This window comes from Cyrtonyx montezumae, unplaced genomic scaffold (assembly GCF_038088225.1).
Source record: "Cyrtonyx montezumae isolate F1298 unplaced genomic scaffold, pur_monq_1.0 scaffold_8, whole genome shotgun sequence".
NCBI classification, from domain to species: domain Eukaryota; kingdom Metazoa; phylum Chordata; class Aves; order Galliformes; family Odontophoridae; genus Cyrtonyx; species Cyrtonyx montezumae.
The window spans coordinates 103,752,303-103,779,485 of NW_027072089.1; the positions used below are offsets into that span (position 1 = coordinate 103,752,303).

Sequence of the window (27,183 nt, forward strand, 5' to 3'; positions counted from 1 at the left end):
GTTGTGAAATGTCTTTGGCAGGCAGCAGTGAGTATCAGTGATTCTCAGCTAATTTGTATGAATTATCGTGGATCTATATATTGTGCGTCAATGCATACCCATTACAGAACTATAGGATTTGTGTTAAGCTGTTAAAAGACTATTCCATATGATTTTAGTTGTGGTGGAGCAACCTTACTTTCTTGATAGTCCAGAAGTATATTTTCATTTTGTTTTGGAGGTTTTTTTAATAGGTCTATTTAAAATGATAATTGGCTGCGCACCTCATGGTGGCACCAAAGTACATAAATGGAAGACTGGTAAAGCAGCAATGAAGAAGTCATCTTGTCAAATTTAGTGGAAGTAAACCTGTTTATGATCTGTTAAGTAGAACACTGCATGTTTAGTATTAAATTTCCAACAGTGACTGTTGCCAGAATTTTTGAAGAGAGCTATCCCCACAATGGACGTTCCTTCATTTTCATAAAGCAAACTGTTGATGACTCAAAGCCTTACTTACTAGGATTTAATACTCTTCACAATTGTAATTGGCCAGACAAGAAAACAGCAATTGAATTCATGAAAACGTCCTTTGTTTTGAAAATCAGCATACTCTTGAGCTCAGAGTTCTGCAAATTACTGGTTTTATTTATTTAAATAAAGTTGCTTTCCGTTTCACACAGCGGAATCTCTTTTGCATTAGGCAAAGTAAACAGGACTATTAAGACTTTTTCACATACTCCCCAAAGGTAATGGTTTTAACTGGGTTTAGACATCAGCTAACCTTTCAAGAATTAGCTGTCTTTCAAACTTTTACAGTTTTGTTTATTCTGTCTATTCAGCAGCTATAGGAAATAAGACTGAAAAATCCTAATCGCTTCGTATTTGCAAGTCCACGCAAAACTAAATAATTTATTGTTTCAAATGTCTCAAAAGTCCTAGTGTTCTTGGAATGTTGTTTGACATAGAATAGCATTATACTTTTGTTGTTGAGATTTTCAGGTGTTTCTCAGGAGCATCAGCATCTTTCCAGCTCTAAAAGCTTCAGTAGTTGCAGGCATTTTCAGAAAGTTAAGTGGAGTTGTTGTCTTAAAAAAATAAAAAGAATCTGTATTTCCCCAAAGGCATCCATTTTTTAATATTAAACTTGTTAGTAAAAAAGAATGCTTTTGACACTGAAATTAAAATGGCAGAGTTAGTAAGTTATTAATGCTGATTTGGCCTGTTGTAAGCAGTAGTATCATCATCCAGTTAAGGCTGTGTTTTTTTTTTAAGGCAGGAAAGCAAAGCTGGTTTATTAAAATAATGAGTTACTAATACAGAGAAATATCTCCTCATGTATCGGACCTTTGTTGTTTTGCAGTATGAGTGTGTCCTTTATTACCACTTACTTGAAGGAACAAGACGTTTATTATTTGGAGGAAAAAGTGCCCAGCACCCTTCTTTTTTACTTCCTTTCTTGAAGGAGCTGGAACTTCTTGTGTTTTATTCCCTTTGGTTGGATAAAAACGGTTAAACTTTTGCCTGCAAGTACTGTAGATGCATATCACATCCTGATGGGATACTCTGACAATTGAGATTTTTACTATTCGATTCTCTAGACCCCCGGGATTGGCTGATCTAAAATACAAAAAGTCTTTTTTGAGAGTGTAAGAAACTTGTGAGTTTATCTTAATGTACATTCGGAGGCCTCAACTCAAACTGAACTGGAGGATGGTTGCAGCTTTCTGGATCTCAAGCTGCAGGGCACAATTAGAGCTCTCACTGAGGCCCCAGGAGGAAGAAGTTGGTGTTCATGCCTGTAGGGCATGAGAATTTATGTCACCAAGATGCAGAGTGTAACAGGCTGCACAGTATTTAGAGCCTGATGCTGCACAAAAAAAAAAAAAAAGAGTGAATCTTCTCTGAACGTGCAGATGTGAGGTTAAACCCCCAGCTGTACTTGCAAGGAAGTGCAGCTAGAGTCTGTCCATATTAGACTGTGGAAAGCAGAGACTGCCATGATAGCGAAGGCTGGAAGTTTGTGTCTTCTGTTAGTGTGAGAATAGCCTCTGCTACACCTGCAGATGTGCAGGAACAGATTGTAGATTTCAGTGTCCAGATAGCTGATGAGGAGCAAGGAACTCTGTGCCAATAAAGCATTAAGAGGTGGCTGAGGCTGCTTAATGCTCCTTCTTAAACGAAGGAGTATTAATTGTGCTGATCAGTTATTACCATCTGTAACCAACTTAAAATATTTTTAGTCCTGTTGGTGATCTTCAGCCATGTTTAATATGGACTGTGCATCTCAGAGATGCTAATGCCCCATAAGAATCTCCTAAAAAGTGCAGTGCTGCAGCGTGAGATTTTCCCTCTTACTAAACATCAGAGTGCATGCTGGGAGATGCTGAAAGATTGCATGGATTTTTGTGCTCATTCTTGTAATCTAACCACCTCATAGTGACTGCAGTAAAACAATTCTACTGGGCAGTCAGTTACTTATAAAAGATGCACAGCCATTTTATTAAGGGTTTTATTAAATTGTCATGTTAAGCGATTTCTGGATCAGGTGTTAGGTGACAGAATAGTGTGATTTTACACATTTTACACAGTCTGTACATTCAATTATACCTTCAAATGAAAATGATCACTTGAAGCCTTCTAGAATCTCTAAATGAAGGACACAGTCTGTTTCATTTACAGAAGTAGTAATTTGGATTGGTTGGATTTTCCAAGCAATTTCACTAATACTTGGAACATGTAGTGCTCCAGGTGTAATCTTGGCTTTTTTTTGGGTGTCAGTCCAAAGGAGGAGGATAAGAGATTCTTTAGAAAATAAGCTAATTTACATACTGTAAGCATGTGCTCAAGTTTGTTTTGGAAATGTCTTTGGCCACTTGGGATTGTAGATTTGGATTAAATGAATTAACCCCTTGCAGAGTGACAGAGTGTATTAATGATCAAAGATTCTACACAATTTTCCATAAGGGATCTCTTAGATCAGTTCAACAGCATTATGATGTTATTGCTTTTATTGTGAAAAGGTTTTATAATCAGTGTATTTAAATGAACAATTTTCATGCAACTTGACTTGGTGATTTGAAAAGGATAATGGTTATTTAAAATAGAAAGATGTCTTAGCCAGAAGTCAGTTTCTCATGCTTTTGTGATAATTCACTCACTGTAACAAACTCAAATGATTGGGTCCCATCTGATCTTGAAGTTACCTTTAAATATAAGCACAGTTCAGTTCTTTAATACCTCACTTACAAATTTGGAAGGGAGAGAGTGTCTTTGGATTTTTTCCATCATTTCACAAAGCAGTATTAAATAAAAGACCAATTTTTAATTGTTTTGCAGAAAGATTGTAGATGTTTCACAAGTCACAAAGGATATCTGAAAGAGTGTTGCTGTCTTTTTGTTTTGTTTTGTTTTGTTTTCTGATTTGTCACTCTAAGGGTTTAATCTCAGTAGTCTTTACTTTTTCATCTGCAGCAGAATGCGTTAAGTATCCCAAAGCTGAAGGTTACCTTATTTTTAAAGCAGCTCAAAAAGTTAAGACGCGAATGTTCCAGTGCAAAATAAAATACGAACGTAGAATTTTTAAAGTAAGTGGGTCCAGAGTGAAATGATTATTGAAGTTCCATCTTTTTCTTTGTGTCTGTATGGGAATTGTTGAATCATGGCTTGAACCACTGATGGATCACCTGAGGTGAGCACTGAGTCGACTGCAGGAGCACAGGTGAAGGCAATGCACCTGTGTGACCAGAAGGGGTGGAGTCTGGCTCCACCTCTCCCAGTATATTTTCAAATTATTTCTTTTTTTGCTGAGTGTATACCCACACATGCATGCAGTTGTGATCTCAGCGGCTCCTTTCCCAAACACTTAGTCTGCATTATTTTTTCTATTTGATTTGCTTTCCTTCGACAGTGGATTTGCCTTCAGACCCACTTACCTTCTGCAGCAGCTTTTATCAGTATGTGTGGGTTAAAATGTTACAAGCAGTGTAAAGCTTTCTTCTTTATAGAACTCATGTTTGTGGGTAGTTCTTTTAATTTGGGATAAACTGAGGTAATGTTTTTTTTGTGTGTTTGTTTGTTTTTTCTAGGTTTGCATGGCAATACTTAAGACATACATGAGTATCAATGAATCAGGCCTCCTAAAACGTGCAGGTATGGTAGCAGGAGTAGCTTTTTAATGTATATCTGCTACTTAGATAATTCAAAGCAAACTAAGTAGGGAGACTTGGGAGAAAAATGGGTGACATTTTAACTGTGAGTAAAATTCTCATTTTAGAGCAGCCCGTCTGTTTTCTTGTTCCATTTTCATGTTAAGGATGGGTATTCAGATACGTAGTCATCTCAAGAGATTGTTGGAAATCTTAATTACCCGGTAAATGAACTTAGTCTGAATGGGACTAGACTTGAGAATAGATATGAATAACTGGGGCAAGGGGGGAGGCTTAACAACCAGGATCTTGTTAAGGCACTTTTCAACAATGTTTTGCCCAAACATTTCAAATCCAGAAACTTCAGAATCAAGCTCTTTTAAGTGAAGTGCTGTTACAGCATCCAAACAACTTTAGTTTAGACCTTTTGCATTACTGTATGTCCAAACAATTCCAATTTTCACATTTTAGTGAGCAGAGTTGATTCAGAGCAATGTGAACCTTTGAGTTCAGTCAGGATGAGCTGGATTTTAACCTGAGCAGTTGTTATATTTGAACTGAAGTTTTTGAAAGCTTAGAGGGTTATGGCAGTGTGAACATAGTGAGCTTGCTGTGCCCTGTGTTCCTGTGATGAAGTAGTACTAATGCGGGTAACAGTGAGTTCTTACAGGCTACAGCAAGTATCTATCACCACTAGCTCTGAAACAGCTGGTAAGGCTGTCTACCATGGCATCACTGCACTTCACTTCCTAGAGCATCTGGAAAAGCCTCACTGCCTTGGTGTGCTACCACATCTAGCCTCACTTTGTGCATTTTTCTTCTGCTCTAAATTAGCGAAGCTTTTTTGAAACCTTACAGGAGTCAGGGAGTACTGCTCAGTGACTTGAGGTATTTCAGAATAGTTAGTCTGTATTCAGGAATGTAAATGTGATATATTCCTTGCATCTACGTTTCTCAGTATTCCTGTGCCATAATATCCTGGATGATTAAGAATCGATACATTGCATTTAAAGACGTAGGAAATAATTTGCTTAATAGCATCAGTTACCTCAAAGTAAAATAATTGCTTTTTCAGTTCAAATATTTGTCAGGTATTACACAGAAGTTACACCTGGTGAGAATTTTGCTTTTCAAGTGCTGAATGATCTTCTCACTTGTTTGCTCAAGAAAAGTTTGTTGCAAGAAGTATTTCAGATCTTGAATGTAACTGCGCAGATTAATAAACCAGTGAGTGACCTTGAAATAGTCTTTGACTCCTGATTTTTCTATTTGGGGGGTTGGTTGGTGCTTTTTTCTATTAATTCTCTCTCTCTTTTTTTTTTTTTTTTTAATGATTGTTGTGACACTTTTAGTAATAAGTTTATTTGGTACTCACTTCTTCAGGAAAAAAAAAAGAATCCCATGTTTCTGTTTGAATAACTGCTGCCTTTTCAGTCAAACAAGTTATAAAGTCATAAAACTAACTGAGGTTTTCTTCCTTATTATTTTTTTTTTCATTAGCCAGCTTCAGAAGTTCTTCTGAGAGTTTTTGAATATGTGGCTTCTTTGAATGTAAGAGATGCTGTGCCTATACTAATCAGTTCCTTTTGTAAGGTATGGATTGCTGTTTGTAGGAATTTCAGAAATAGTTTGCCTGTTTAAAAAGACAAAGATATTTCTTAAATATACTTTCAGAGATTTTGTTATAAAATAAAATTCTGGCTGGTTGAATTTCTGTTTATCCCTTAGTTTTTGACTGAGATTCATTGTAACCTGTTCTTCCCACTCATACTGGGCTGCCTGTGGAGATATTTAACATGATGAACGTGGTGACATTTTTTTGTTTCCTTTTTTCCCTGTTCGATATTACAGCTCATTGATGCTGGTACATTTCTTGAGTGTGAACATTTTAACTACATCATTAAACTCCTTCACCAATTGCAAGTTTCGAGCCAGGAAATAGACACTGTTTTGAACATAAAATCCAGGTATGTCCAAATATTTTACATCTGTTTAGTTGTCTTCAAGTTCTATTTTATAAATTTATACAAAAACTTTAAAGTTGATGAGAAAATGAAAATGCAGTATATTAGAAAAAAATACTGACATCTCTACTTGTATTTTAAAACGCTGTCCATCTACTGTGTTTCAGAGATCAAGGATAATTATTCAAAACTTGAACTGTGATTGCAGTTACAATTAGCCTCTTCAGTATTGGGCATCACAACACATTCTGATGGGATGTTCTTCCTACTATGGGACAAGTTTGTCCCAACAGTAACTGAATTAGAAATATAATTGTTTAATATATATTTTAGGCCAGCATAAATGAACAATACTCCAGTAAAAACAAAAATGTAGACAGTAAGAGCATTAGGTTATAATCAGAAGTTGTATTCTAGTTTACTGTGAGTCTCCAAAAATGTATATACGTGTGGAGAAGGGTGATTATTTTCCAATACTGCTGGATTATGCTGAGCAGTATGTGGAACAATGTGGGCTCTGATTTCAAAATTGTTGATGTCTTCCCATTAATTGCCCCAGATTATTTTTTTCATCATCTGCATCATATACATACGCACGAGTTCAGAAACTAACTTAGTTGTCATTAAACAGGCTGTGATTCTTGGAGGAAACATTTACTGTGTCATTTACTGTGTTAAAAACTACCTGTCATGATTTCAAGGGAAAGCACCCTAGAAATTGTTTGCTGCTTTTGATACTCCTATAGAATACCTTTGAACCAATGGATCCCAGTGTTTTATCTATGAAATAATCTCTATTTTATCAGTTTGCCATGCCTGATGGAGGTGATTTCCCTTTTCACATCAGGATTCTCATTCGTAGTGGAATTATCCTTTCTAAGTAACTTCAGTACGTGGCTGTTTTCTGCTCAAAACTGAGAAAGTTTGTGTCTGTGAAAACTGAGCAGCTTTACTACTTCAGCTGTACGTCTTTGCTTTTTCACATATAGGTGATTTATCTGTTGTTCCATTGACAACATCAGAATAAACCACTCCTAGGTATTTGAATTTGAATTGCACTTTGGTTTATGTAGTGAACTGGTTTTTTTTAGCCTTTCTATCAGAAACACATATGATACATTCTGCATTCACTTAACATATTGGAAGCCTTATTCCTACCTTTTCAGCTGCATTTATACTGAGACAAAGAAGCATCATCTGTGACAGTGTCTCTCTTCACTTATTTGTATAATTCTGACACGATTGTAAATTAGTCCCATTTTTATATTATTTGTAGTAAATCAAATAAAGGATTACATTATTTTTAGTCCAAGTATAACAAATGGTTGATCACCTCCTTGTAGTTTAGTTCAGTAGGATGTGTTAAAATTCAGTATTAATGTTGGGTTTTTTTGTTGAAGATTTCAGGAGATGCATTCTAAAAGCAATTGGCTTTTTGACTTCAATTTGGTGATGGCGGAAGTTCAGGTACAGTGTGTGCATTTTTCAAGCTTTTTGGAATGCTGAAACCATGACTTCTACGGAAAATAGCTATTTTTATGTCTTTTTAATACAATGATAATATATTTTTACGTAAACCAGTTTTGGGGAAAGATTAACATGCAGGGAAAAACTGTCTCTGACTTCGCTGTGATGTCAGCTTTTATTTTAATTTGCAAACTTGTAGCTTTTATCCTATGCCTAACTCAAAGATTTTATAGTTTTAAGCAGTTATTTGTTGTGCTTGTAATTGGTAGTAATGTATCATTTCTCACCAAAAATTGTTTAGTAGTTTATTCAATGGATAGAGTTCATACCTTCAAGGCAAATCGTAAAAGGATGTAGTTGGTAATAATAGACAGGTTATTTTGAAGTACATGAAAATGCTAGACAGTAATTTACTTAATAGGTCTCTGCATTTTCCATATTGAAAGGCAGATTACTTCTTAGGCACAGTTACAGCATAGTTTACATACTATTGCATGGATCCTGAAGCATAAATTTAAGAAAGAAAGGATCGGGACTGGTTACATCTTTGTCCAGTCCACAAAAATCTCGGTACTTGTTAACACGTGTGTCACAGATCTCAGCTCAGTAGGCTTACCTGCAGACATTGCACCACAGCCCACTGCTGTTATCTGTACCCTGAACCACTTGTTTTAAATATAACTCTTCTTCACATACCACTGGATTGTAGCACATGAATATAGCCTCAGTCCTAAACCTCTCAGAAAAGTTACATCAGAGTAATGAATGTCTCATGGAGGGCTATACATATTACTATTTTTAGTCCTTGTTAACTGAATCCTTGATGAAAGAAAATGGGGTTGGTGATGCTATGAAAATTTTAATGATATAGAGAAAATATGTAATAAAAATATTGTGAGAGAAGATTAAGTACTGAGGTTTAATTGTAGCATCATTTGAAATGTGTGTATGTCATTAATGTCATTATGAACTTTTTGCATGAACTGATACAGACCCTCTGATCTGTTACTTTTCATAAAGAGTAGGTAAAGGAAATGTCATGAAAATATATTCAGTAGTTTTGTAGGACATGGGCTATATGTTAACCTTGTTGTTTTCTGCTTAATTATGTTATCTCTTGAATTTCATTATATTTTGTTTGGTATTCTGGAAATAAGTTTGCTTATATTTGTCACTTGCCTTCTTCACAGCATTGCAAGGAAAAAAATGATTGGACCAAGTTGGGAGCTTTGTATCTTAATGCAAGAACTGCGTGTGAACATCCTGATGATCTTCAGAAATTGTCTTTATATATTACTGAAATGCTAAGAAGAGATTCTGAGAAAGACAGACCAGGAGTTCCTTTTTGTGATTTTGCTGATGCAGGTAAAATTAAGTTGAGGTAAATGCTTAACTGCTCATCCTATTCTTTGTAGAATTTTGAAGAAGTAAAAGCGAAAACATACTGACTGCTTTGTTTGTATTAGTTGATTTGATCGTATGCAACATTCAGAATATCTTCAGGCACAAATACAAGCAGCTGAAATGATCAATAGGAACCATTTTCAAGTAGATTCTACATTTGAATAACTGCACCTTATGAAGAATACACATTTGAGCTTTCTTGTATTAAGAAATGGTCTTTGTGTCACATTCTCAGGACAGTACCGAGCAAGTATATTTCAGTATTGTCCTCTGAAGTGCAACACTCATATTAGCATAAATTACCTTCACATACTTGTATATATAAGAATGCATTGACTGGGTTACATCAGGTATGAATCTTTTGTTACAGTTTGGTTCCAGCATTTTGAATTTTCAGAATTACTCAGTACCCTAAACAACGAAGAAATTATACAAAGGCTGGGTTGACAAAACACCATCTTTTTTTGTTGTTTTTTTTTAACATGACAGGTTTTCTGTCCCCCTTTTTCCTCCCTGTGCCTCTTCATTTATTTGTCTACATCCATCTTCCCAGAAAGACTGGTGGAATGTGAGGCTCAGTGATGTGTCAGTGGGATGTTAAGGCTTTGTGTAAAGGACGACTCAGATCTTTTTCAACCTGAATTAACTTGCAAGACCTGATGACCGTGTGTTAAGTGACATAACCTTTCTGATCACAGACTTCCACGTTACAAAACTGCTATTACAACTTCTGATTGAGAAACAGACAGAGGGCTATGATAGGACTTGAAACTTGGTCTTGAGAGCAGTGCTCCAAACTGATAGGCAACCCACCAGTAAAAAAAACTTAACCCCAACATACCATATATATAATTTATAAATAAATAAATAAACACGTGTACCACTGCACTAATATATTATGTATATTATCAAATGTGCATGAAAATTTAAATTAAAAAGGATGAGATAGGCATGAAATGACACCATTTTTTTTCCTTTTATTTAACTTAACGTTGGTACAAAAAAATATTTTCTTTTCATACCTGAACGGGCTGTGTGTACCACCCCACACTGGGGACCACTGTTCCACAGCACGCCAGTGCTTCCAAAGTGGTTATATAAGGTGGTTTGGAAAGCCCTGCATTACACAGTTATGTAATTGCCATCAATTTTTCATAGTTTCAGAAAATGCAAAGCATACTTTAAAAATAATGATGTTCATAAGCTGTGCCATTACGTGCTCAGGCATCTTATGTATAAACTAGAGTACTGTCAAAGAGTGTCTGGATGAACTATTGTTATTTACCTTAATTTTAGTTGTCAGACTTAAATATATATATATTACATATAATGTCTAGTATTTCAGAATATATTATTTTCATGATTCTGTTTTTCAAGTGTGCAAGTGCTCTGATCTGTAAGTTCTTTAAAGCTCTTTAATGGTTAAAACAAAAATAACGTATTCTTTTTTTTCTTTCTAGTAATAAAAAATTCCCAGTGTAATGAAGCAGACAGAATTTTCATTGGAAGGGCTGGGATAAGTGTAATGAATTCTTATCGCAGAGTGCTGCAGTGGATGAAGGTACACTGGACTATAGTAATCTGAATTGAAGAAAAGAAATGAGTCATTTATTTACCAGATATTGAACTGTGCCTCTAGTTTAATGGCTGGATGTGCCACTTGCCTTCTCGTGTTCTACATCCTTCTCAGTTGCCCATCTGGATAGAAGTATTTTATTGTGCCTTGCTGAGCAGCAGTCTTCTGAACTTTACATGTGTGTTGTTTGTTTTTTTTTCTTGTTTGCATTGTTAATAGAGTGGAGGGAGTTGCTTCTGAGAATGGATATACTTTTAATTTATTTTTCATGTAATACATAATTACAGCTTTTCTACAGCAAAATACACACAGTTCATATAAGTTATTTTCCTTCTAGTGATAGACGTACATGGTATTCATACTGCCTGCTAGAGTGCAGTTTAGTTCAAGACCAAAGCACATAAGTGAGCATACTTCTGCCTGGATAGAGTCTGTTATAACTTTGTATTGCGACCTAGAAACTTGCTTGTTCAGGTTCAGCTTTGCCTTTTTTGCTCTAGGGGTGAGTCAGGACCAAGGTGGTGATAGGTGGTGACCAAGGTTCTGCAGAAGTATTACTTTCCATCTACCTGACAGTACTGTTGTATTCTGCGACCACCCACTCAAGTAATTTTTCCTTCCCTGATTCTTCTGAACCTGACCTCAGATGGAATGGATAAGGTCAAGAAGACAGAAGGGATTCATAATAGGGCGATTGCTGACTGCACTTAGTGAAATTTACGTTACCCAGAATGTTACTAGAAGTTCTTCTCTTGACTCTGGGGTTCTTTCTCTGTTTATTTCTGGATGACATGCATCGCAGGGTCCTAAGGGAGCTGGCTGATGCTGTTGCCAAGCCGCTCTCCAATACATTTGAGAAGTTGTGGCTGTCAGGTGAAGTCCCTGGAAACTGCAAAAAGGAAAACATTACTCTCGTTTGTAAGAAAGGAAGGAAGAAGGACGCAGGGAACTACAGACTGGTGAGCCTCACGTTTGTGCCTGGGAAGATCATAGAACAGGTCCTCCTGCAGGACACATGAGGAGCAAGTGGGTGATTCAAGACAGCCAGCATGGCTTCACCAAGGGTATTTCATGCCTGACCAATTAGTGGTCTTCTGTGATGGAGTGTCAGCATCAGCGAGCAAAGGGAGGGCAACTGATATCATCTATGTGGACTTCTGCAACACCTTTGACTTGATTCTCCACCACATCCTTATTTCTAAATTGGAGAGAAAGGGATTGGAAGGGTAAACTCTTGGGCTAATAAGGAATTGGTTGGAAGGTCACAGCTGGAGGGTTGTGGTCAATAGTCCTATGCCCAGCTGGAGCCCACTAACGAGCGGTGTTTCCTGGGGTCTGTCTTGGGCCCAGTACTCTCTAATATCTTTATCAGTGACATGGATGATGGGATTGAGTGCACCCTGAGCAAGTTTATTGATAACCGTACTGCTGAGCTTTGTGTCAGTAAAGCAGAAGGTGGGGATGCCATCCAGGGGGACTTTGGTAAACTCAGTAGGTGGGCCCTTGTGAGCCTAATGAGGTTCAACAACGCGAAGTGCCAAGTTTTGCACTAGGGTCAAGGTGTTCCCAGACATGTATACAAACTGGGAGAGTAGCCCTGCTGAAAAAGACTTAGAGGTCCTGGTGGATGAAAAACTGAACACGAACCAGCAGCGTACACTTGCAGCCCAGAAGGCCAACAGTATCCTGGGTTCCATCAGAAGAGAGGTTGCCAGGAGGGAGAGGGAGGTGATTGTTGCCCTCTTTTCTGCCCTCGTGAGGCCCATCTGGAGTATTGCATTCAGGTCTGGGGCCCTCGACACGGGAAAGATGTCAAACTTCTGGAGAGGACCCAGAGGAGGGCCATGAAGATGGGAGGGCTGGGATTGTTCAGCCTGGAGAAGACTGCATGGAGATATCATTGTGACCTTTCAGTATTTAAAGGGAGTTCATAAACATGAGGGAAATCAATGTTTTACATGGGTAGGTAGTGATACGACAAGGGAGAATGTTTTTAAACTAAAGGAGTGGAGATTTAGTTTTGATATCAGGGAATTTTTTTACTGAGCGAGTGGTCAGGTAGTGGAACAGATTGCCCAGAGGGGTTGTGGATGCTCCATCCTTGGAGGTGTTGAAGGTCAGGTTGCATGGAGCCTTGTGCAGTCTGATTTAGTACTTGATCTATCAGCTGGCAGCCTTGACTGTGGCAGGGGGGTTGGAACTTGATGGTCCTTGAGATCTTGTCCAACACCACTGATTCTATGATTCTGTGGTTCTCATTTCACAGTTATACCCAGGTTTGGATATGTGTTGTGTGAATCTTGCAAAAAGTTGGACCTCACCCTTTGCCATCCTTTGCTGCTGTCAGATACCACAGACTTCCAGCATCAAGGGACTAAACTTTTTCACTGGATGTTTTAAACTCTAGGTCTCATCCAGTATTGCTCATGAAGCCTGTAACTAGCGGTGCTCCCCAGGGATTAGTACTGAGCCCAGTCTTGTTCATCACGTCCATCAGTTACCTAGCTGAAGGGATAGCGTCCACCCTCAACAAGTTTGCAGATTATATGAAGCTGGGAGGAGAGGCTGATGTGCCAGAGGGCTGGGCTGCCAGTCTGTGAGACCTGGACAAAGTATTAAGTTAATCGGAGAGTAACCTGGTGAGGTTCAGTAAGGACAATTGTAGGATCTTGTATACAGAGAGGAATAACCACATGCATCAGTACAGGTTAGGAGCTGACGTGCTGGAAAGGACCTCTGCAGAAAAGCACTTGGGTGTCCTGGTGGATGACAGGTTGGCTATGAGCCAGAAGTGCGCTCTTGTGGCCAAGAAGGTGGTGGTATCCTTGTCCTGAAGGAGTATAGGCAGCAGGTTGAGGGAGGTTATCCTCCCCATCTCTTCCCTGGTCAGGCCACATCTGGATTATTGTGTCCAGTTCTGGGCCCCTCAGTTCAAAAAAGGCAGAGAACTTCTGGAGAGAGTCCCAGGGAGGGCCATAAAGGTGATTAGGGACCTGGAGCATCTCCCGTACAAGGAAGGGTTGAGAGAGGTTCCTGTTCAGCCTACAGGAAGTAAGACTGAAAACATTTCATCACGGTTCATCTAAAATTCAGTAATCAAATGAATGGGGCCTGGCTTTTCTCAGTGGCATGAAGCAACAGGACAAGGGGCAACAGGCAAAAAGTGGAACACAGAAAGTTCCATACAAACGTGAGGACGATCTTCTTTACAGTGTGGGTATCAGAGCACTGGAACAGGATGCACAGAGAGGTTACAGCCTCCTCTGGAGATATTCAGTACCTGCCTGAATGCTTTCCTGTGCAGCCTTCAGTAGCGACCTGCTTCAGCAGAGGGGTTGGACTAGGTGATTCCTGGAGGTCCCTTCCAACCTCTTCACTTCTTCACTCTTCTCCCACATAACTAGTGATAGGACTGGAGAGAACAGCCTCAAGTTACACCATGGGAGGTTCAAGTTGGATATTGAGAAGAATTTCTTCTCAGGGTGGTCAGGATCAGGAATGAGCTGCCCCGGGATATGATTGAATCACCGTCTCTGGAGGTGTTCAAGAAACATTTGGATGCTGTTTTAAGAGAGATGGTTTAATGGGGAAATACTGGTGGTAAGGTGAATGGTTGGACTGGATGATCTTGTTGGTCTTTTCCAACCTCAGTGATTCTATGACCTTGAGGTACTCTGTTATGTGAAACCCAGCTGTTGCTGCCTGTTTGTGTGGCTGCTCCAAGTCCCAGGTGATACGTGATACTGGTGCTTGGTTTAGACACAGAATCACGCATTTGGGAAGTCAGAAATTTTGGAGCATCAGCTTGTTGAGCAAAATGGCCTTTAGCAAGTGCTGATTGTACTGCAGGATGCTTGTTGCACCCATCACAAGTTGGTGTCATGGAAGTTTTTGTTCTGTAGTACTCACATTTAAAATTGTTGGGAGATTCCAGACAACAGAGGAGGTGACATTGAGACATTCTTGACATTGATGTGTGATGCGTATAAATGTTCCCATCTAAGATCTCAACTTATCTTGTTTTCTGGCTATCATCTTCAGCAGAGACATTATATGATCAATGTTTGCAGGGAAATGCCTTCATACATTTAGGAATTTTCCAGATCCATTATAAAGGAGATCTTGATATTGCATTGAAGGATCTCTGACATTCTAGAGAAGTTCATCTTAATTTCCCAGTTTTAGAGTTAGGAAGTGTCAGAAGCAAGTCTGTTGTTTCTCTTGTATAATAGTGAAACTGCTGAAAAGCAGACAGTTCTTACATTCGCTTTTATTTTTTAATGTATGGGGTAAAAGATCGCTTCTTTTGAGAGTGTTATGTTTGTTATCAAATTGTTTTCTCAACAGTTTACTCTCCAAGATGCTCAGGTAGCCTTGTACACAACTTGTGTTGCCCATATTGGAGCGTGAATGAGTTTGTGCTCTGAATGATTTTTATCAGTACTGACTATTCCCAGATTGATCTCTGCTTCAGGGATGAAGTAAAACTGTTATTGCTGTTTCTTTCCAAACAGCTTCCTGCCATTGTATCTGTCAAATAAGTCCATAATCCTGTTATTACAGACTATCTACTTGATCTTACATCTTGCTTCTTCAGAAAAGCGATCCAGAAAATAAGATAGGATGAAGTATTTGAACTACCTGCTGTGGCCAAAGTAATTTTGGCTTTAGGATATACTCTGTGCTTTTTCATAAATACTTCCTAAAGCTGTGGATGTGCTTTTCATACCATTGTCCCTTCATGAATAGCAGATTCCTTTATCTCTTATTTTTGATGCTTGGTGGCTCTTGAGAGTAAAGTTTTACGCTTCTTGGTTCTGAGGAAAATGTTCTTTTTAAAGTTGATGAAAGTTCATGAAATGGTTGAACTTTGAAAAAACATTCTGATTTGAGATATAAGAGTAGGTCTTCCACAAAGATCTGTCTCCAAGCAACTAGACTACCGTCTGGATATACAGGGCTAACTAGAATGAGAAGATAGTAATACACTAAAATAAGCAAATACAAATAAATTACAATTTAAAAAAAATACTGTCTAGGGACATCATACTGTAGAAATAATATTATGGGTAGTAGTGTGGTGGGAGCTGTTAAACAATGGATGCTGGGTTTTTTGTTTACAGAATCGGAAGAAGTCCACTACTATTCATTAGAATTTTTACCATGCAATTCTTTTCTTTTCAACCCTTAGCTTGGATAGTGTTATTAAACTGATGTGTACAAATCTGTCATCAAATGAAATCTTTCTTTTGTGTAAGTAGTCTGTGTTCATGAGTATCATTGCTTTCTCAAACCTTTCCCTTCTCACCCTTATGCTAGGGAAGGAAGGTTTTGGATAAATTGCAAGAGCTACAGATACGTTTTACAGTCCTGAAAGGACTTACTGAGGCAGAGAGGTTAGCATCGAGATGTCAAATTGTTAATAATGCTGCAGAAATTTTTCTTAAAACAGAAAGTTCAGAGGGAGCAACACAGGTGTTGAGAGGTAAGCCTACCATGTAAGAACAGCATTTTGACATTTTAACTTCAAGCAATCCCATTTTTAAAAGATTTCAGCTAGAGCTTGTAAGTTGATCTTTGTCATTAAATAAATTTAGTAATACTAGGGAGCAAAAATAAAATGTGATGCACCTTTTTACTTAGCATTCTTTTTTATATGTTTTAGAAATGTTTTAAATAATACAACTTCATTTTTCAGATAAGTTTTCATAGTATTCTAATGTCCACACTGTTCTGTTCAGAAGTGAACATAATGGAGGGGATAGGTGAGAGAATGCTACTTGGAAGGTGACCCTACCCCCATGTAAATTTGGTGCAAAAGTCGAGGCTCAGGGGAGTGCATTGTTTCTTTACTCCTCACAGTGTATTCATACAGCAGTTACAGCTTTTGAATATTAGATTTTTATTCAATAAATAAGAAGTTACGGCTTTTTGGAATTCAGCCCCACTAAAAGATGAAACTCAGAAGTATATGCAAGAGTAGAAAGTTTCTATAAACACATTGATCACATAAATTTGCAATTCAAGTTTATGTAAATAAATACATACACATGTGTATACACACATCTATTTACATCCACCACTTACAGTTCATTCCACTACCATGATATTTAATGAAAGGGGTGACTTAGAAGGTTCTGAGAATGCATTTAAAAAGTATTGGTGCTAAGGAACAAATTGTTAATAATTCAAATTACATTTTATGTGAAGTTCAGAAATTTGTTTTCTGCTACAATTTACGGTGCACTTTTAATGGCCAAATGTCAGAGATCTAGCAGGTTTTTTTAAATAGTGGAACTAATACTGTGCTGTTCTTTGCCACAGAATCAGAGTGGATCACCAATGCACCACTGTGGCCCTGCAATAAAAATGACATCCTCAATCGACATAATCTGCTATTTTCACTACTGCACAAATACCTGAGGCAGGGTTTATACAGGAAGGCATTGGAAGTTCTGCAGAACTTACCAGGTTTCCAAAGTGGTTGTGGTAAGTAAAGAGACATACTGTGCTAAGAGCTAACAGTTTGACTGGTTAATCTTTTTGTTTGTTTCAAGCATATGTTTTTTTCCCCAAAGAGTGTAGTGTCAGTTGTGCACAGAGACAGGCAGACAAACAGACAGAATTTATAAGCCTGTCCTCTTTCTCCACTTGGCTCAATTACTCAGGACCGCAGAGAAGATGCACTGAATTTTTAAAGTCCTATACAATAGCATCAAAAACTGAGCAAGCCACCCTAAACTTCTTTAACTGACTGCTCTTTTGAGCTCAGTTTATCTGACATATTTTGTGTGCATACTTAAAGATGAGCTGGATAGTTACTTAAGCTCCACTGAGAAGGCCTCAGCTGACTCCTGCAGGTGTCAGTTTTATTATCAGCGTGCTTCTAGATATTGGCTTAGTTGGAAGACCGTCAACTCAGAGACCCTCAAAAAGTCACATTCATTGAGCTGATACAAGGCTGCTCAGTCTTACCAAGTGGGTAGTTCAGACTGAGAGTGGAGACATGGCACAAGGTTATTTTTATTGGTGCAGATATGAAGTCTTGAGAGGATTTTATCTGTGGACTTGCAGAAATGAATGTATTTTTATCTGATCTTTTTGTTTTTGATAGCAAGTTATTACTTAGACTTAAAAACTCAGAAGCAAAATGCTTGATTTGAATGCTGATGCCCAGCATTCACAAATGATTTTGCAAGCAAACTTTGATTTGATTTGAACTGACTGATAAATATTCTTCATTTCATTTCAGATACTGTAGATGTTTCTCAGTATAAAGACATTTTTAACAAGCTGTTAAGGGCCTGTATTGAGAGCAAGAATCTTGGGGTCTCATCTTCTGCAGTAGACTTCATGCTTTCAAAAAATATAGCTGTTGATTTTTTCTTACTTAGAGGATTAATCACAGGTTTGGGAAGAAGTTGTTTGTGGAGTAAAGCTCGAACCTACTACAAAAGTAAGTTGCTTTTTAAAGATCCTTCTCTGATATTCTTTGAGTAACATTACAACTCAGTATATTGGGGTGAAATAAGTGAGAGTATACATTTAAAGAAGGAAACAGCACTTTGTGTCAGTATTGGGAATTTATCTGTAACCAAGCTGTTTCTTGGGAAATACAAATCCATGAATACTACTTGGCACGAAATAAATATAATTCTAATTAAATGTTTGATTTCAGAATTTTAAAATGTGTACACTGAAATGTTTTAAATGTTCATCATCTTCACATTTTCATCCAGGCAGACTAGATCTGTCTGTACTCCTGTCTAGAGCTTTAATTATTGCTGGTCATTGTTAAAAGACAACAGTGATCGTTAATAGTAAATACTTTCTGTTGTCTTCTCAAAATAGGCCATTTCACGGATGGAACAGTAAAATCCATTAAGGCTTGTGAGATTTTTCCCACATTCTTAGCCACATAAGGAAGAAAACATCCACGTTCAATATTGGTAAACCTAATTTCTTACATTTCTGCATTTATTCTCAGCTGCTTTATCATTGGGTTGCTACCCACCACTGCAGGGAAATTTACATCTCAAAATATTGCCAATTCCTTTTTACGTGTCTGAGGTTGAGATGCTGTTGGCCATTGAATTATTCCTTGTTTCACATGCCAGTGATATTCAAAGTCCAGGAGCTACTACTCAGAGTTTTCAAATTATACTGAGAAGGTATGTTGTCAGATATGTAGCTTCTTTTTTGTACTTGTCAATGTGAACATATAATTAATAAGATATCTTATTTTCTGTTGACTGAGAAAGGGCATTCTTGTTTCTAAACATATTTGAATCCTTTTTTTCCAAACTGTTGAAGAACAGTACATGTTTTTGGTTTTGTTATTTATATGTGTAGCAGAACAACACTTGTTCCAATGTGATGCTGGCCTGTGTTCCCTAGGTGGATGTGTTTAATGTATTACAAGTGTACTGTATTTTCAAAATCAGGGTAGGTTCATATCTCAGTGTGTGAATTCTTGTATTGAAGTTAAACTCTGGGCAAGGGCACAGTCAAAATGTAACATTATTCTTTGGGAAGTACACAGCACCATTATATTAGATTATTTTTATAGGGAATATAGTGATACTAAATTTCAGTATGGTTTTTTTATTTCCCCTCCTTGTCAGACTGAGTACCATTAGATAAAAATTTGTTTTATTACTTTTACCTCTTGTCCATAAACCGTGAACCATTCTTGTTGGTTTGTACCTATAATTAATTTTATGGGATTGGTTGACTCAGCATCAAGATCTGAAACTGCATAGCAAAGCTGCATTTGTTAAGGAAGATGAATAGAGACATCTCAAGCTTCAGTACTCTTGCCTTCTTTTTTCCCCCCTCTGTCCTCTTCAGAGAACACATCTCTTCATTTTGTTGCTTTGATAAATGAAGGGTTTTTTGTCCCTTTGAATTCTTACGCCAAATGATTTGTTTTCTCACATCTTTCTCCTGTGAATGTTAGATTTATGTTTGGAATTTTGTTTACTTCAGATCAAAATAGTAATGTCCTACAAAATAAGACTCATGTATCTTGCATGTAGCAGAGAACAACAGTCATTCTCATTTTAAATTTTCAAATTATTAGGAAAATAGTGCTGTCCAGAAAAACATCATAGTTTTGAGATTTGTTATCATCAGATGATCTGTTCTGATTACACTTATATTCTTCAGTTAATTTGAAACGAAATGCCATAAGGAGATTATTTTTTTAAGGATATCTGTTGATGTAGAAGTTGCAGCCTATACTTGATGACAATTTCTTTTTTACCTCTGCTTGTTTACTTAATTAAGTTCTACTCTTGTGGAAACATAGGCATGTCGCATAGGCACATCTTTGGAATAAAGGTGATTAGATGCCAAACATGAGTAATCCTTTGGGCTTAAGCATGTTACATAAATTCCTGCAATTTCCAGTTCATAAAATGTTTTGCATTCTTTCATTCCACTTGCCAGCCCAGAATTTTTTCATGAATTTTGAAAACTGCATACCTGCTCTGTACTGGCATTAAATCTTGTTTCAGTACTGTAAAATATGTTAAAAAGATGACTATTTCTAACTTTCCTAAATTCTTCAGATTAATCAGCTAAAAATTGTTCTAGAAATTAGCATCTGTCAGAAGTGAAGTGAACACCAAACATTGTTTTAATGATTTTGTTATCTTGTGCCAGTATAAAGCACGAAGCCCAGGGTCTGCATGTTGCATAATTTTGTATTTGTGAAAATTCACTTACAGATGTGAAGACCAGACAGTTAAGGATAACGGTGACTATCAAGCAGGAATGGAGAGACTTACTCTGGCTGCTCGTTTATCTGATCCAAAGCTTTTTCTTCGGCATATGACAGTGAACATTTATATGGAAGAAGTGTACAGCCTGGAGCTCAAATCTGCTCTAAAATGGCTTAAGGAGAATATGAAATGGGCAGGAAAGGTCTGGCTGTTTCAGTAGTCATTAATTAATAGACTGTAGAGGGTTAGTGGTTAAAGCAATCATTGTTAAAATAATAAAAAATACTGAAGGCAGTTACCACTATGTTCAAACTGTACCTTACCAACTTAGAGAGAGACTTCAAAACTCAGTTGTTTTTTTAAATACTTATATTGATGATAATGCAGAAGGTAGGACAGAGTATTTTTTCTTCCCAGCTATATGGATTGTCATACCATTTCACATAGATTTTTTTTTTAATGGCATCATTAGATAATAAAAAAGCTGTATCCTCAGAATGTGCATTCTCCTTTTTTATGGAGAATCTCAGACTTTGAGTGTTTCTACTTTTATTAAGTTTTCTTTTGTCTTACTTATACTATTTTGTGAGGATATTGTCCCATCCATGTACTCCTTAGACCTTCATTTCCTTATTCCAAAAACCCATTAAAAAGCAGCAGAAATGAACAAAATCATTCACCACATTAGACATGCCTGACTTAGGATACCTTATACCTTAGGATACCTTCTGCAAAAGCAGAACAGTGAGTCTGCATGAGTTGCTTGAAGCTGAAGGTCTGGTTGTGTCTTGCTAATAGCATCTGTATGGCTTCACATTTGTGTGCCTGTGCACTTTCACTGAAAAAGAAAACTTAGCTCTCCCTTGATGGTGCTCTTTAGGGGCTAGTGTATTTTTTTGCCTCCACTTCTGATAAGTGACTTCACCATTTTTTAGTTTCTGTCAACTGTGTAATGAGATGGAGGCCTCTAGCGAGCTGATTCTGGCATTCCTGTTACTTTGAGAGCTCATTTCTCCACCTGCAATTCCAGAATCGTATCTAGGACATGAATTATTTAAATTAGACTTAATTTACTTATGACACCTTACTAAAAGGATTAAATGGCAAATTGATGGGACTTCTGTTAAAGCTGTAACTTGTTCAAGCTTTCCCCTTCTGTAGTGTTACGATCTCCAGTATCACATTCCATAAACTTGACAGTACAGCTTTTGGTTCTGCTTTCCATCCCCATTAGAGATTTTTGTGCTGAGCATTTCTGTTCCTTTTCATATGGAAGGTTAGGGTTTTTTTTAAGCTTGTTCTAGTGGCATGATGGCATTAAGCCCACAGTGCTTTAAAAATCTTTCCCTCCTTTGAGGCAGCATGAGACTTTTCTCAGTTCTAGCAGCATTATTGCAGGTGTCCTTTGAACTGGGGAAGACATCACGATCTTAGTGCTGGATGGTTGTTGAGGATTTTGGAATGGTGGTGATGTTTTTTTTTGTTCAGAGGAGAGAGGTTGGTAGCATATCATTCTTTTGCAGAGATCTCAGTTGCCTTCTTCTTAAAACAAAAAGTTAGATTCAGTGCTGACAGTCAGATGGCGTTTCTTTAAAAGCCTCCTAGCTCAAGATTTCTCTTGAGGAACAACTGACACTAACAGTCTGAGTTCTGCCATTTGTTATTCTCCCAGATGGTCAGATTCCTATCTGGCTATCCACTTGGTCAGATTCACTAACGATCCGCATCTTTGTCTCTTAGTAGCTGGAAGGCTGGATAAGAAGTGATAGTTTTCAGATGAGAAAACTTATGTTCTTCCAGCCACTCCAACAGTAATGGCAAGGACATTTTTGGAAGATTTCAATGAACTAGCAGTGTAGTCAACAGTAAGAAACTAAGTCATTTTTGTTAATGACTTTTTGTGAAATCCTTTGTAGCTTAATCTTGCTCGGAATTAGAAGCTATCTGAACGTTGGCTAAATCCCACATTTCTGTAAGCAGTGCCAGATGTGGCTAATACTATGTTCGAGAGATGCAGAAAGACAAAATACTTAGTAATCCTTATGGATTCAAAGCTTGTGATGTTTTAAAGACGGCATTATTTTTCTATTATAAGTAACATCTAAATGTTCCTTTATATTTCTGAGGTTAGCCATTGACACTATAGCTTTGCTTGGAACTGTGGTAAGTTTATGCAACATTTTTTTTCCATCTTCAGAGTATTATCTTCAGATGTGATGCAATCCCCGTTATGTTTCATATTAACAGACAAAGCAAGCTCCCCACATCATTTCTACAAAGTTAAGAAGATGTAACTGATGCATCAGAATCCAGCTCTTTCTGTCAATGCAGTGTTTTTCCATGTCACCAATATAAACAAATAGGCAATTTAAACAGGTTTACTGTAAGTCTTACACTTAACACTTCTGTACTTGAGTTCACTTGGAATACCATACAGATCTTTTGGTATGTGTCAGAACTTCAAAAAAAGGTCTGTTGATCAGCATTCTCAGTACCATTATGGTGTCAGAAACTCCACTGCTAAATAACACGCAACAAGTGACAAAACTCCAGTGCAGATTGGAAATGAGCCTGAGAAAATGAAGAAATGTTCCAAAGGAGTACAACAAAAATGATTCCGTTTTGCCAAGTCAGCTACCATAGACAATACCCCATCTGTTTTCCCCAGGTATAAGTTACTGTTTCTTAGTAGATGAAAGAACCTCTGTGTTAGAAATAAAGCAACTCATTTAATAGATTTTTTTCCCATGTTGGAGACAAAATGTGCACTTCTTTGCAGGTGGAGACAGAAAAACTTGGAGAAAAAATTCTGCACTTAGCAGCTGCATGTAGAAAAGCTGTGCAATATGTTTTTTGTTGCAATGTACAAGAAACGTCTTCTCTCTATGGAAATTGTTCTTCAGTTTTCTCTGATTACAGTGTATGCTTTTGGAAATATTTCTTTTATAGGTAAGGACTGTTTGTTACAACTGATTGGAATAATGTCATTTGGAAGACTAGGAACAATTTTGTTTCAAAGCATTAATAGTTTTGAGGGTGTCTTTAAACCCACATCTTGCATGGAAGCTAGAAGCTGGAAGTAGAAGCTTGTTGGTTTTTATGATGCTTGGTAGTAAAAGAGTAGTAAACTGTAGTAAAAGAGGAGAGGGAGGGTTATTTTGGAGGAATTGTTAAAATGTTAATAAATGTTCTGTTCTTTGTGTGAAAGGTCCAAAATGTCTGTGAATCGGTATTGTCATTGAAGTATTTAATTTCATTCATATCCCTGTAATACATATTCATAGGTATGCCAGAGAACAAGCCAATGGCAAGTTAAATGTGAAGAGTTTAATAACTATTACAAAGATCTGGACATGTGAGAGGAGGTTAAGAATGTGTGAAATCAGTCAGACTATGCAGTTTTTCTCCATTCCATAGCACATAATGTAGCAAATTCTCATGAATAAATTGGGCTGAAGCTCCCAGCTGTGGATATGGCCAGCTTCCAGTCCTAACTGCAAACTGGAGCAGAGGACAGACCTGTGCTGTGCTCAGCTCACTGAAGAATTCTAACAGGATGCTAGTGAGACTTATACATGAGGAGAAACAGTAAAATGACATTTCTCTGCTGTAGTAATGAAACTTTTAAATGCCAAAATATTAGTGCTATACTCCTCAGCTTAGCTCTCCACACCTATGGGTGTATTTTCCTATTACTAATTCACATTTTTATCCTTTCACATTCTTTGTGTCTTTGTCTGCTTTGTTGCACATCTCAAGTTAACAGTTTTCAATCTTACCCCTTCTGCATAACTCCTCTAAAATGACCTAACTAGTATCAAAACACAGTAGTGGCATCACTGGCCTCAGAGCTTCTGTGCCATTGGGTGTAATGGGACTAGAGAAGCTGATACGACTCTTCGACTTACAATAGACTGAGGATCAGGACAGAAATAAAGGGGCAACAAGGAAAAAAAAGCTCTGTTAATGTCTGCAGCTACTTCACTGCAATGGTAAAAAGTTTCCTTCTGGTAGTAGAGAGGCAGTCAAATACACTTTCACATTAATTTTATCTGTTGGATACCACGCTTTCCATTCAGAAACGTGTATTCATGTTACAGAAATCATTTGACTAGGGTAGCTGTTTGCTGTTGTGGACCCACAGCCCTTCTGCTGACATGCATGTGTGCCTGAGCTTTGTTCCTGCAGAGCCCATCACAAGGAACAGGCAAGCCAAGCATGTAAAGGAGAATGAGGCCAGATAAAGCCATATTGCTACTCCCACTGAATCTGGTGACAGAGTTCATAATAAATGGTGAGGCTTTGGGTTAAAGTAGGAATTGGTTCCTGTGCTTGGAAGGATGGGAGAAGGTCGTTGTCCTGGATGTGCACAATGGAGCAGGTTAAGCAGCGTCACCTGCTGCTTACATTTCCCAGTTTATATTTTCCCTTGATGAGTTTAAAGAAATCCCAGGTGAAACAAACAGATGAACAGCACACTCTTCTGTTGAATCAATTAAGTTTATTTTCCCATCTGCATAATTATGCAACCAATTTGCTTACATAACCAATGGCTTCAATTGGGAGGCAAAAACATGCTGCACATTATGAAAATTATGCAAATCCCCCAAGGGTTATGAGAATGTTGGTTTAAAGCTTCACTGAGCTACAGATGGACTGACAAGACTCAGGAACTTCTTTTTAGCTTTTTCTGCTCAGAAATGCAATGGGTTGTATGCAAATAGCTCTGCTCCCTAACAATTAATCTCTCTACGTTCTTACACTCAGTGGCAATAGATGTTTTTCACCATCTTTCCCCAGCAATAAGATCCCGTTACAGTGTACAGGTAGAGAATTTGGAGGGACAAAAGAAGTTTGTGTAACAGTGTGCTTCTGCAATCTCACTAGCCTTTCAATTTGTGATGCACAAAGAAATTGTTAGATATTTTCTGTGGGGAATTTTTAAGATAAAGGCATTCAAAAGCAGAATGAAACAATGCTTTGGAGTTTGTGTTACTCCTAAGCTAAGAATCTAGAGCTTGGTCCTTACAGAAGGCCATTTAACTGATGGAAGAATCATTGCTACCACTTCCTTTTGAGAGACAAAAAGAGACATTCAGTCTGAGATTTTGCCATCGAATAGATGACTAAAAGGACATGACAACTGAAAAGGTTTATTGTTCAAACATTTTATTTCCAGAACCATTAGGTAAAGTAGATAGATAAAAGGACCTGAGAACACAGGTTTATTGCTCAAACATCTTTCCAGAACTGCTCCTCAGGTGGCTCTCGTTCACGTCTCCCTGCACCACCACCGCTCATCTCCTGAGGACAGCTTTTTCACTGGCTGTGATCAAGCAGATCATCTCTCTTGAAGCATGGTTGAGAGCAGAAGAGTAACTAAAAAATGCGAAAGTGGAGAGTTAATTGCTGTCAGTTTGAGACTGAAGGATGGTGAGATACAGGACCTGAGACTTCCAGTTGCTAAAGACAAACACAGGTATTAAAAAGGTCTGTTGTTCAGATTGGTCCTTCAGCTTACACTGACTAAAACAAGATATGCTTCAAACATATCCTGATTTAGCTTTTTGTTCTATAGGATCACATTTCCATATAAGGAAGGAAGACTCACTAAAGACAAATCTAATCATACAATCATTAAAAGATCACTGAGATCATCTAATTGATTGAGTAACCTATCACCACCATACCAGTACAGCATGCCACTCAGTTCTGCATCCACACGGTTCTTGAACACCTCCAAGGATGGTGACTGCACCACCTCCATGAGCAGCCTGTGCCACTGCTCTTTCTGATAATAAATTCTTCCTAATGTCCAACCTGAACCTCCCCTGGTACAGCTTGGGGCCCTTCTCTTATGTCCTGTCAAACATGTAATTAAAAGACCTATGGGTCAGATTAATCCTGACTAAAGCAAGATATGTTGCAAATATATTGAAATAAATGGACTAGTAACATCCTGATTTGTTTACCTTTACATTCCATGTATTCAAACTTGGCTATAGCCCTATTTTATCCATAGTTTTCCTCCTCAGCAAACTCTAAAATACTCAGAATCAGCCAGAGAAACCAATGAAGATCAGAACATTTACTGTCACCCTCATCTTCTCTGTTACCAGAGCGTACTTTATTGGGACCTCTGTCCCTGCCACCAACCAGAATATTGAAAGAGTTAGTTATGTGTGGAGCAACTGATGTATCTTTCCATGAACACCAACTGAGGGAGATCTTTTGCATTCATGGGGTATTTTGGTGAATCCATACAGACTAAGTTGAAGAATGAAGCTTTTCATGTTTTTAGTCCAGAAAACTCTCAGAGGTCCTTCCCTTCCAGTACTTCAACCTCAAATATTTCTTTGCTGATGAAAAGCCATTGATGAAGACACACCGATGACAGCACTGCGAACCCACTGAATCATATTTAATTGGTCGCTTTCAACCAGTCACCAGTTTCTGGGGAAAGCTGAGGGCTGAGGAGGTGCTGGCTTTGCTCTCTTCAGAAGAAATACTTCAGAAGGCAGGAGTTGGGCGCAGTGCTCCTTGTGGGTCCCTTCCAACTCGGGATATCCTGAGATTCTATCATGCGCTCTGTTACTTGCAGGGAAACATTTCTCTTTTGCCTTGTGGCTGCAGAGCTCCTTGCTGGTTCTTCGGCCGCTTGGGTTCTCGTGCTGCAGAACGAAGGGAAGCGGGGACATTTCGCTTTGAAAGAAGAGCAGTCAACGGATCAAGTATGAAACCATCGGGCCGCAGCGCGCCGCCATCGCCCCCAACTGCTCCCGGGAGTGGGGGGGAGCGGGCGCCCTCTGAGCGCCGGAGGACGGAGCCGAGCGGCAAGATGAGAGCGCATGCGCGCGCTGGCCCCGCCCGCGGCGGGAATCCCCTCGCCCATCGCCGCGCCCCGCCTCCACCCGCCGCTT

At 38.1% G+C, this 27,183-nt stretch overlaps 1 protein-coding gene across 1 annotated transcript in view; it reads left to right on the forward strand.

Moving 5' to 3' along the window:
• Nucleotides 1-20,591, forward strand: part of TOPAZ1 (testis and ovary specific TOPAZ 1) — a 36,427-nt gene extending 15,836 nt beyond the window's left edge. Inside the window, exons 9-20 of the mRNA XM_065752782.1 lie at nt 4,068-4,131; nt 5,203-5,354; nt 5,628-5,720; nt 5,979-6,094; nt 7,492-7,558; nt 8,749-8,923; nt 10,423-10,523; nt 15,858-16,023; nt 16,863-17,027; nt 17,791-17,994; nt 18,526-18,709; nt 20,270-20,591. Of these exons, the coding sequence (XP_065608854.1) occupies nt 4,068-4,131; nt 5,203-5,354; nt 5,628-5,720; nt 5,979-6,094; nt 7,492-7,558; nt 8,749-8,923; nt 10,423-10,523; nt 15,858-16,023; nt 16,863-17,027; nt 17,791-17,994; nt 18,526-18,709; nt 20,270-20,483 (1,701 nt within the window). The 3' untranslated portion in view covers nt 20,484-20,591. The remainder of the gene's footprint in view (nt 1-4,067; nt 4,132-5,202; nt 5,355-5,627; nt 5,721-5,978; nt 6,095-7,491; nt 7,559-8,748; nt 8,924-10,422; nt 10,524-15,857; nt 16,024-16,862; nt 17,028-17,790; nt 17,995-18,525; nt 18,710-20,269) is intronic.
• The last annotated feature ends 6,592 nt before the right edge of the window (nt 20,592-27,183 follow it).